The 12,171-nt window shown below is 37.6% G+C and overlaps 1 protein-coding gene across 1 annotated transcript; it reads right to left on the bottom strand.

The window, feature by feature from the left end:
- Positions 1–1,438: 1,438 nt before the first annotated feature.
- Positions 1,439–3,537, bottom strand: LOC104613380 (GEM-like protein 4). The gene is made up of 4 exons (XM_010281165.3): positions 3,055–3,537; positions 2,886–2,966; positions 2,403–2,677; positions 1,439–1,767 (listed from the first exon to the last, which is right to left on the bottom strand). The coding sequence occupies exons 1-4, from the start codon at positions 3,221–3,223 to the stop codon at positions 1,591–1,593; spliced, it is 702 nt and encodes a 233-aa protein (XP_010279467.1). The 5' UTR covers positions 3,224–3,537; the 3' UTR covers positions 1,439–1,590.
- Between the last annotated feature and the right edge of the window lie 8,634 nt (positions 3,538–12,171).

Genomic DNA, 12,171 nt, shown 5'->3' with positions numbered 1-12,171 from the left:
AAAATGACCCCTAGGGATGACTGGAGGAACATTAAACCATTATGATCTCTTCAATTAGAAGCAAATGAAAATAAGTATCAATGGAAGTGTTGCTTGGGTCAAAACTGAAAATACTCTCTTGGGGAGCTAATGATAAGTAAAGAAAAAATATATCATGTAGAAAATAAGCTAACATTACAAGGGTTAGTCCCATTGATCAGATATGTTAATCACTTGTTTAAAATACTTGGTTAATCATTTATTTGAATTGTTCTTTGTAAAAGAAATTTCATAATTGATTCAATTTAGTTACGTTATTTCCCAAAAATGGCTAATTACCTCCTCGTAGCTTAGAAAGAGAGATTTTAAATTTTGTCATGTGGTGAAGCTAAGGTACAACCAATTAATGCCAAGTCACAACTCCGATAAAACATACAACTTCCCAACTAAAATCACCTTCCCAAACAGTTACTAATCAAAGTTAGTAGCTCTTCTCTCCCGTCCTAAGTTGGAACAAAAATAAGAAACAACTATCTAATTCATTTTTTTATGGATAAACTACCTAATTGATCAACTGAGAACCCAATTATTACTAAATATACCATGTCCTTTTTTAAATACATAAACAAAATTTTTTTCTCAATATGAGGAAGAAGAAGAAGTAGAGAGAGAACAACTTATTTGTCTTCTCTATTTGTCCTTTGTGGGAAGGCATACTCTCTATTCTTTGTCCCTTCTGTTTGTGTTGCTGGGAGGAAGATTTTGAATAATAGAGAGAGATCAACTTATCAATGGGTAGAAAAATAATTGGAGAAACAAATACTTGGGTGGTGGAAGACTTGAAGAACATTGGAAAGAGAAGCTTCTCAATAGGTTTTGTGTTCTCCCATTGAGCTTTTGGGTGTGGGCGGAAGGATTTGAAGGGCAAAATTTCATAAACTTTTAAAGGGAGGTCAGAACAAGATTCATACAACCAAACCAAACAGTTAGAATTGGAACTTGTTGAGTTCAGTTGAGCAGGTTCTTGAATGAGAAAATTCAGTTGTTATATAACCCTATTTTGCACCTCTTTTACAATGAAATGAACTTAGACCATATTTGCAAATTAGGCTGCATTTGGTTGCAATGCAAAGTTATTTGTACTGATGTAAAATTATGATAATGCAAATCATTTGGGTGCAAATTTTGATTTATTTTGTGTTTTAAATTTTACCTTATTTTGTTTCATTACAATATAAATGAGGTGAAATAAGACATGAAGCAGAAGAAAGTAAAACCCAAACCAAAATCAAACCAGAATTTGCATTTTTATTTATTTGCACTCCCATGCATTTGTACAAAGCAATAAGAATCATGCACGCATTGATGTACCCAAACCCAAGTATTGGGTTTTGTTGGGTTGAGCAGAATCTTGAATATTGAACGTTAAAATGTGAAGGGTTTTGCGTATCCACACAAATTAGAAGAACTAGAGTACATTGAAAAATTTATACAAAAATGTGCAATAATGTTCGAGCTTTTTTTTTTCAATTTTGTATAAGAACATTTAATGAAGCCAAGGAAAATTTGCTTTATCTTGGAATCATTTCAGAGACCTATAGAAACTCGGTTTTAGATAGGTTGAGAGATGGCCCGTTGGAGATGCTTGAGTGACTTACGGTGATTTAGAAATCCCATAAACCAGAAGTCAAAATTGTCCACCGTTACAATTTCTATGTACTTTCTGTTTGGTTTATCCACATTTTCGCTTTGATTGACTCTGTTGATCTTGCTCAGCGGAATCAAAACCTGTAGAGAAATCACTAACATGTCAATGGAATTCCTCCGAAGAATGTCTAGAATAACAAATTAAGGATGAATTTATGAAGCAACTTATTACCTTAAAGCTGGGTTTGGTTTGACACAAAATAATAGAGAAACATAAAGTTGAGGGAATGTTCTCAAATTAATAATTAATTTAAGGTTTTGTTTGGTTCGCCGGAATATGGGTCTGGAGTCGGGCCATTCTGATTCTAACTGTTTGGTTGGATGGAATGGAATCCCATTCCCATTCCTGATGGAATGGCATTCCCCCATTTGAGGAAATGGCCATTCTCTCCCCCTCCATTGAGAATCAAATCCTATTTCAGCTGGTTTCAATTTTCATTCCGATTCTTTTCTGTTTTGATTCTGATTTTTCCGAGGGATTTTGATTCCAATTCCGATTCTGATTCCAACTATGAAGCAAATGGACCCTAAATGGTTCAAATCCTCCCATTAATCCACAATCCATCTCCTGGATGCCATTCCTCATCCAACAAAATTTTCTCCAACTTTTTTTTTTGTCCCTCTCATCTGTAGTCATTCTACTGTTGTATTTGGGCTTTCTGGGATTCTAGGTACTTGGCAAAACAAATTAATTTACAAGTTTTGTCTGGAATTACCTTGTAAGGTATTCTGATCAAATCTCCAGTTGGAGAAGAGAATGTGAGGGATCTGTCACTGCAGAAAGCAACCTTTTCAGTGGAGATAAAAAGGAGGCCTGCAATAGGACCAGCTGTTGTTGACAAATAGCATTGGGAGGCCTTCAACAATTTCTCTCCTTCACTAACTTGGAAAATCTGTCTGAATACCTTCTCCACCCCACCTCCTTGAATTATTTTGGCACCCAAGCTTAACTTTCGTTTCACAGTTTCAGATACCTTGGGTCCCAACCTCACTGTAACACCAACAAAATGAATAAACAAGTAAACAGAAACAGTCATAATCTTCTCCCCATTGATTTATCGAAATAACAGATGAACTTGAAAAGATTAGAATAAGGAACCCAGAAGAAAATTTTCTTGTTTGTCAGTTTGAAAACTGGTTTTCAAGAACAAAACTAGAATTTGGCATCTTTAGGTAAGTATTAAGATATAGATACCAACCATGCTCGCGGACTCCATTCGCAAAACTGTCTGCTTTCTTGCCGAATTTGTTCATCCATTCAATCAGTGAATCCACTTTTTCTGCAGTATGATGATAGACCCATTAGTGACAATCTTAAATTCTTCTGAAATCATTAAATGTGAGAGAGATGGAGAAAGAGAGAGAGACTTTGTTTTGATCTTGGAGAGCCATTATCTGACGAAGGATGGTAGGAAAGAAGGTATGGGCTAACAGTTGCAGGTGCAGAAGAATGATTCTCTGCTTCTCGTAATTTATAAACTGGTAAAGTAACTACTTGAATTCCAACATTATGATGACCAGGAACCGAGATCTTCATACTGAACGATTCAACCACGATCGCCTGTTAATCCCAATTGATCTCCCTTCCTTCACTTGGTCTGAGCTGAGACTACTCTCGAATGTCGAGATCAAGGAAGGGGGTGAGGGCCTTTAAAACGGAATAAAGTTGGTGGTGCGTGAATCAGATTCTCAACCTTTTGATTTGCAGACTGATCTTTGGCTCACCAAAAGGAATAAAGTGGTCGAATTCCTTTTGAAAAGCTTGGAGAAAAAGTCATGAAAAACTTTGGCCCTTCTCTGTGAATCCTTCTCCGGCGAAGGAAGAAGGGCAGTTATGGTTAGTTCATTTGTCTATTAATTAATAGTTTTTCCATCAATTTAGGGGATATCGACCACTCTTGACCCAACCCATCAACATGTGGGTTTGGAAAATTGGAATGACCCGAAAAGAGTTTTCCCTACTCCCTAGGATTAGACACCACCTTCACCCGGTTTAAAACTTCAAATCAGTGATGTCAGATTTGGATCAGACCGGATGGTTGGACCATCAGAACCGGGAACTAGCAGCCAAAAATACTCTTTTGTTGGCTGGTTCTTAGAAAACGTATTGGTGCATATTATTGACTGATCCATATCAGTTTTCGAAAACCCATTCTCTGGCTCAAATATTGAAATCTAAAATTAAGTATGCATTTGGTTATGGATAGGGAATTTATTTGCACTTTTTCACTTTAAATGTTTATTTATACTTTTTCACTTTAAACGTTTTCTACTCTTTAACACAGATTAATACCCATTAAAGTGTGTTATAGCAGCATTTGGTTTCAAGAAATGCTAGGGTGTTGGGGAAAACAAGAACTTGACGTTTCCCCAAATACCCCATGCACAAAAGTCAAAGTGTTTCAGTTTTCTACAATTTATTTGATAAATAGTGAAACCAAACAATTGTTTCATTTTGTTTCATCTGCAATAAATGCCAATACCTATGTGGCACTTTTTCAATAAACACCAATAGAACCAAATATACCATAAATCTAACCGTGAGTATTATTCCTTTGAATCACACGATATACATACAATTTTTGCATATATATCATGTATATACTGAAACCATCTTCACTTTTCAACATTTTTCACAATTTATTTCAGGGAGTCGAATGGTTGATTGGACGGTTGAACCATTAATTCGACCGGTGACTCAACGACTAAAACGGCTCTCTGATTTGTCCGAGTCTAACAACATTGCTTTAATTAAATAGAGTTAATTCTAGGTTCTGGATAACTGTTTCTGACCCGATTCTTCGGGTTGACCCGAACCCATGTCACCCCCCTCCCTTGTCCCTAATTGAGGGCAATTTTTGCAGTTGAAGATTCAAAGACAACTCAGCTACTCCAACGGTGATCAAGTTGGACCCAGTCCTCCGTCATCAACTGAAAAAACAGAATTCTGATGGTAGTGGCTAGTGATCGATGTTGATGAGAGGCAAAGGTGGATCACGGTGGGTTGGGAACGAGCAATCGTTGAATTTTTCAGGTAAAATTTGATAAGATCACTTTGCTAAATTTAGGCCCTGTTTGGTTGGTGGGAATAGGGGTCTGGAATCAGAATTCGAGTGGTCCAACTGTTTGATTGGATGGAATCAGAATCCTATTTCCATTTCTGTTGGAATGATATTTCCCTATTTGAGGGAATGGCCATTCCCTGCCCTCCCTTGGGAATGAAATCCTATTTTTGCTGATTTTAATTTCCATTTCTGTCTGAACCAAATAAACTATGAGAATGGACTATTTCGATTTCGATTCCGGAGGATTTTGATTTTGATTCCGACTGCAAATCAAACGGACCCTTAAATTGTTTCAGGTCCAAGTTAGACAAAATCCAAAGAATGAAGCTTTCTCCACATTGATTTGGTCAACAATTCAAACTTGCCTATTTGATGCCATGGTGCCCAATCAACGTGTGACCAATGATGAGGTTTCACGTCAGTATTAAATACATAGGCAGGAGCCCATGAATTTAATACTGACGTGGAAAAGCGTTCAGCTAAACCTTGTTCATTGCACCCATACATTGTCATCTTGTATTGAGATGTGCTGCTGAATTATACTGTTTGTGGTTGTGGGGTAAAGAAAAACCCAAATCAAACGGTTATAGAGTGTCCATTTTTTAGATGGTTTGCCATATGATAGTAGAAGTGTCAATGGCGGGTTGCCGGGTTGGGTGAAGCCAACAGACTGAACCGATATATCGGTTCTGGTTGTATCCCAATTAATAATTGGGTTGGAACCAGTTCTTACTATTTCGAACTGATTATAATAGTTAATAATAAATAAAAATATCTTGTTTTCTTTGTAATTTTTGTTATATTTTATGTATGAAAAGACAATTTTGGTTAAAATGCACTTCTTATGTAATCAATTTATTATTTATTTCGTATAAATAGAGTTCCAAGTTGTTATCATCTAGGTAGTTATAGATTTCAATTTTCAAGTCTAATGGGTAGGGCTGTTCATAAGAAGGCCCAACCCGAGTCGGCCGGGTTTTCATCAGCACCGGTCGGTTTCGGGTTATACAAATTCATAAACCGATGGTTCGGGTCGATTTCGGTTTTCTTGTGTGAAAACTAAAATCGACCCGAACCGAACCGACTTAGTTCTTATTTAACTATTTAAATATAATATATTTAAATATATATTTCAATTTTAAATTAAATCGACATAATCTATTTAAATATATATTTTGATTTTAATTTAAATATATTTTATATTTAAAACTGTTAAATAAAGATATTTCAGTTTTACATAAAAACTGAAATATCTGACAACCCAAACTTGCACCACATAGGCACATGGGCCATGGAGGGCATGGATGAACTTAGAGCCAAAACCGACCCAACCCGACTCAAACCGATCAGGTCGGTTTTGCTTAGCACTAGGCCGGTTTCGGTTTCCATCTCAGGTAACCCGACCAGGTCAAATCGGTTGAAAAAACCTCAATAAACCGACCCAGCCCAACCTGTGAACAGCCCTACTAATGGGGTCAGACTTGATTATCAATCTGAATTAATAATTGGTTTGGTAAACCAAATCCGACACATTGATAGCTGGCCCATGGATCAGCAAAATTAGATGATCCGAATCAAGTGATCAACAGTTTAATTATGTGGAATATGATCATGGGTATGTGGGCCTTAAAATGAGAATCCTTGGATATTCCTGTTTTTTTCTTGCTGAATGAATCCCTAATTTACTCTTGTAGCTTTTGTGCTGGCATCTCAGCTTTGTGATGATAACTGATACCATGCAAATCCTCTCTTTCAATATCAATCTCAAAGAAGAATAATAAACAAAGAAAAGAGAACAAAGACAGACAAACCCAACCAAATCAATAGTAATCTAGTAATCTTCATAGGTAAGATTACATCAATTGTTTAATTAATTCTCTCATCCCTCAAAAAGTTTTGTTGAAGAGATAACAAGTGGAAGTCAATTAGGAGCATTAGCTAGAGACAATATCCATGTGGAAGAAACCCTTTTGGTGTTCCTTTCTTGATCATGGGGTGGAATAATGAAGTGGGTAGTGGGTCATGGAGTTCAAAGTTCTCTTTTTCTGCAAATCCAAGTTGGCACTGATATAAAGAACGATACAAGGGCGGTCATGGCTTGAAGAAGACACGGATTGGGCACATGGGTCAGTTAGAGAGAAAAAAGAACCCACATCAAAGTTGCATCACCAGCTCCTTTCTTTTCTGGTAGCGCAAACAAAGATCCCATTCTCTCACTCTGAGATTTCACTCACTTTATTTAATTTATTATTTTCAGTGGGAGAATCAATCTATGGATGAAAAGTAGTGCCCTTGGTCAGATGACGATGAGATTATGTGGGACCAACTATTAGAATTAGAAGGGTCTAATAGAGCACACTGAAATTTGGGATATGTTTGTTTGTAGTGCCAAACTGCCAATCTCAATTTAGATACAAATTTTGCATCTATTTGTTTCATGTGTACTCACTGACAGTGTAAAATGCATCCTAATTAAAAATTTTTAATGTAAACTTTACACCATTTTTCTCTTATTTCAATTCAGTAGGGACCAAGGTTCAAAACATTCGTGTTAGTGTTGAGCATTTTAGCGGGTATGTATTGGTTTTTGGAGTCACCAACATGTTAAATACGCCAAGGTTTTTAAAACCGACCCAGAGAACGAATTGGTCAGGGGTCTGGTCCTCGGGTCAAACTGTCTAACTGTTCGAACCGAATGGTCAGTTTGTTCTAATAAAAAAAATCAAAAAGGTCAAAACTGTTGGAACGATTAACTGCCCGGGTCAGTAATTTGCTGATCAAAATCAACGATTTTTGGAGAAAATCTAATTTTGAGGAAAAATGGAACCCGTCACCTGATCAGTTTCCGGTCTGACCATCCGATCTAGTCCGGTATTGAAAACCATGAATACAACGATTTTGGATAAATATTGGCTACATTCAATGCATAACAGCTTTCCCAATCCAAAGCTTGTAAACCAATGTCCTACTTGAACCCACTCCATTGCCATTCCTACTCATGTGAGGGACAATTTGCTTTGATCATATCATATATCCTTGTAGTTGATACTTGATAGAAATCATCTAGATGATGGTTAGTTTAACCATTTTAAAAAATCTAGTGGCCTTTTGAGTTGTATCTATCTCGTGGACCGGTCCATCCATGGGATGAAAGTTGTGTTTGGTTTATTGTGGACGAAACTAATCCGCAATATATCATGGATCGGTCCCATCCAAAACCTAATTTCTCATACACTGATTTTTCTCGTGGATTGTCCGAATATTTGATATAATGCATTTCAAACCTTTTTAACCCTATATCATATTTTAAGGTTGCAACTTGCAAGAGCTTATGCTTCTCTTCCGCTACTCTATTCCTTTACAAGGGAAGAATACGCCCAAAATCAGAGATGAAACAATATTACTTGGAAAAGATAACTAGTGTATAGTTTTTTGTTATGGCTTTACATTTCATTAGAATTAAATATTTTTCTTATAATTTTAAATTTAAATTTTTATGATTTATCAGTTTTTCACATATTTTAGTAACTTTTGTTCTTCTTATTAAATTTTAATAATTTTTATTATTCTAACATAATATTATAATGATTTTTTTTAAATGCTATAATATTTTTTTAACTTTTAAGTTTTAATATTTTTATTATTGGATATATTCATGTTTCTATATCTTTATCCTCCAAAATTTGTCATATATATATATATATATATATATATATATATATATATTTGTTTATTAAATATATATAGATGTTTTATTTTAATCATTGTTATTTAATATCATTTTTCTATTTATTTTATTTATAAAATATAATATTTTTATACCTAATTGACTGTAAAGATCATCTTATAATATAGATGAATCCACACTACATTTGACGGAACACCCTTTGGGTGTGAATTGTTTCGGTCCACACAGTTTATCTATAGTATAAAATGCCTACAAATAGGACAAATCTACACCACTCAATTTCTTATCCATGTTCAAGGTTCAAAATATTGATACGCCTCTGTGTACCGAATACAAAGAGGCATATCGGTACTAAAACCTATGTATGTATCATTTTTTTTTTCAAAACTTGATTTTTGGGCATGTTTTTTAAGTGTTTTTTAATAAAATAAAGGGGTCCCAAAACACCTATATCAGGTGTACTGTATCGAAATTTTGAACCTTGTCCATGTTATAAAACACATCATAATATTAGACACTGAATTTTCTGATTGAAAAGAATAAATTAAAGGATAAATTATGAGAAAAACAAATACCAAATTTAGTCTTCTTCTTAGTGCTACAAATATTACACATTAGGCCGCATTTGGAAACAATGCAAATAGTGTAAATCTTGGTTCAGGGTAAATTTGCACTCTGGTTCACTTTTTCCTGTGTTTGGCAACATTACCATTTTGCATTGACAAATGACAGATCAATGCATTTTTACATTGATAATAAGATGTAAAAGTACATCAATAAAAAAGAAGTAAATTTGCATTCAAGTGGGCTTTTGATAAAAAAAAAGCATATGCTTTATTGGAATTCGTGTTTACATTTGTTGATGCTCGATTTGGCCGAGGGTAACAAAGTAAATTTGCTCCCAAGCTTCAAAGGAAGGATGAAGGCTTTGAGGGTCCAAAGAAGATGAGCCGAGGCTGAGGACTAGAGGCCAAGGCAAATTGCTCCTTCGGATACTGTAGAAGTCGAGGGCTAGTACTGAGAAGGGCTTTCGAGGGAGGACGAAGTGATGTTCCCGCAGTGATGAATCTGCAAGGGAGAAGGTGTCAGAGGCCTCGGGTGAGAACCCAAGGCGAGGACTCCGACGGTCAAGTTAGTATGCGTGCAAGGTAAGCACTGAGTCTGGAGCTGAGGGGTCCAGATGAGGTCTCAGATAGTGCTAAGTCCTTGGAGGAGAGAGTACTAGAGATCACAAAGGTTTTGAATCCTTTATCTTGTGGGGGGTGCCTTGCATTTATAGTTAGCTGCCAGGGAGTAGTTGGGCTCAGATGGTCCAGATACGAGTCGTACGAGGGCCTGGCAAGATGATCTGCTAGAACCATGCAATGCCCCGTGATTGGGTCCGCCTGGTCCGCGTCAGGTAACCCGAATCATGCTCATGGTGAGCCTATGCTGGCGCCCCCTATTCAACATGAGTTAGCCTTGTACAGGCCAGCCGAATGCGTCTACATCACTTGCCCCCCACTCCCGAGGCTGAGGTGGGGGTTCGGAAGGGGCCTTGGCTTCAGCCAAAGGGAGTGTTGATATTGGTAGGTGCCATTGGGCTTGTTCAACGAAGTGTTCCCTACAATGGCATCGCCTTCGTCTCGCTTCTGCTTCAGCCTGATTTCAGTTCGTGGAAGAGAGGTGAAGCTGTGGATGCCTTAGCTTTGGCTAGGGAGCCCGAGGTGGTGGGGGTTCGGCTGAGCCGGGCCGATGCCTTGTACTCATGCAGTGACAGTCAGGGGCCATGCGTGGTACGGGACTCACGGTCTGGCACGCCGGGGTCGTGTCCGGTATGGGTCAGGCTCAAGGAAAGTCTTTCGTAGAGGGGACGAGTGCACTCTAGGCGAATTGGTCTACGCGTCCATTGGGTGTGTGCACCCAAACCGATGGCTTGCGGTGAACGGGTGATAACTCTGTATTTTGATGCCTTAACGGGCATCATTTTAGGGTTACCTAGGCCTTAGAATAGTCAAAATGTGTCATTTTCCCAGTTAAATTCAATATTGTGACATCTGAGGGTCTCTATGCAAATCCTAAGAAAACTGGGGAAGTTTCAAGGCTGAAATGCAGTTTTTGGGAAACTAGTGTGAATTCCAGCTGAGAGAGGGGGTGTTTTTGTGAAAAATTGAGCACAAGAGGGCACCTCCTATCTACTAAACCCAGAATGGCGCCCCTCCTATTGTATTAGCATACTCCCCTCTCCCTAGAAAACCCTAGGGTGCCTCTCCACTCATTTTTTTCATCTCTAACAAACCCTAGCCACCCCTAACTGCTAAATCCTCACCTTCCATCCCTTCCTAACATCTGATCTCCACCCTCCATTCTAGGGCACCCTCTTTGGAATACATTCTGACGGGTGGTCGAAGCACTCAAAATTATTACTAGTCCCACAATAAAATATTTGCAGTAAAAGTGGTTCTAGGTCGAATCCCACAGGGAGCAAATCAATAATCTCTTAGCCGAATGGGTAATGTAATTGAGTGAGAGAATTTAAATGCTGAAATTAAAAGAAAAGAAAATAAATTGCAACTTAAACAAGAGAAAATCAGTCTTACCGAATTCTGGTTCAAGGGTTCGGGTTGAATCGATTGGCCATCGATCCTAGGTACATTTCAGCATTCTTGCTATTCAAGCATTTAACCTTAGATTTATTAGGATAGCCATAATAAACCTTGTGTTTTCCTAATTCAGTTGACCAAACCCAGCATTCGATCAACACTTATCACCTCTTAACTAGGTACGATAGCGTCCATATTAAACAGTGATAGCATTAAGATTTGTGAAAATAGTTAAATCAAAATAACAATAATTGAGATAGCTGCAATTACTGAATCTTGTTCCATCGATTCCTTTAGGTTGAATCATGTTAAAACATTGGTCAAAAGCTGTCACGAACAATTGACCCAAAAAGAAATCAACCTAATTGCTACTTGCACCATTATTCGTGACAATTACGGATCACCCAAATCATGGATAGCAGTAGGAAGATCAACATTAATTCAGTTTGTCAAACTAATTAACATCAGCGTCCAATAAAAATATGCACAAGAATCAATGAATACTTGAATTAGAAAGCAAGAAAATAAAGTAACTACAGAACCTCACAATGACACAATCGAACCTCCTTGAACTAGAAAAAGAAGCTTAGCTACTCATGATCTGCGCAATCTCCGTGCCTTTCTTCTCCATAGCCGAACTGCTTTCTTGAGCTTCTTGGCCTCTTGATGATCTCTTGGATCTTGGAATGAGTGATGCTAGAGTTGGTTCGCCCCCCTCTTTATATAGCCAAAGGAGAGGGCTGTTTTCCAACTCCTAGGAGATCATCTTATCTTTAGGGAGTCTTGATCTTCTTTGAACTAATCCTATCCTATCTCTTATCTAATTCCCAACCTTCTTACCCTTATAGGATTACATTCAAAGTTTAGATCTAATAAGACTCTCTCCCTCTTGGGAGATTACATTCGAATTAGGACTCTAGACTCTTGCATCCGAGTTGGGCTTCTCTGCTACTTGGGCTGCTTCCAGGTTCTTCTGCGAGTTGGGCTTCAGCTGTTAAATGGGCCTGGCTGCGAACTTGCTCCGACTTTGGGCCCAGTTTCGTACTCGATGCGGACTGAATCAGTCAAAACCCAAAACATAAAAGTTGTAGGCCTTTCTTTCTTCTTTCTAATGATTCTTGAATTTCCCAATTCGGAGTCCGGAATTATG

The sequence above is a fragment of the Nelumbo nucifera genome, chromosome 4 (assembly GCF_055504915.1).
Source record: "Nelumbo nucifera cultivar China Antique chromosome 4, China Antique-T2T, whole genome shotgun sequence".
NCBI classification, from domain to species: domain Eukaryota; kingdom Viridiplantae; phylum Streptophyta; class Magnoliopsida; order Proteales; family Nelumbonaceae; genus Nelumbo; species Nelumbo nucifera.
This window is presented reverse-complemented; position numbering and strand designations above follow the sequence as displayed.

Excerpts from the sequence above, each read along its gene's own strand:
- LOC104613380 (XM_010281165.3), bottom strand. The coding sequence starts at position 3,223 with ATGAAGATCTCGGTTCCTGGTCATCATAATGTTGGAATTCAAGTAGTT. Across the intron at positions 2,678-2,885 it reads GAATGGAGTCCGCGAGCATG|TGAGGTTGGGACCCAAGGTA; the intron begins GTTGGTATCTAT and ends TTGGTGTTACAG. Across the intron at positions 1,768-2,402 it reads TGATCAGAATACCTTACAAG|GTTTTGATTCCGCTGAGCAA; the intron begins GTAATTCCAGAC and ends ATTTCTCTACAG.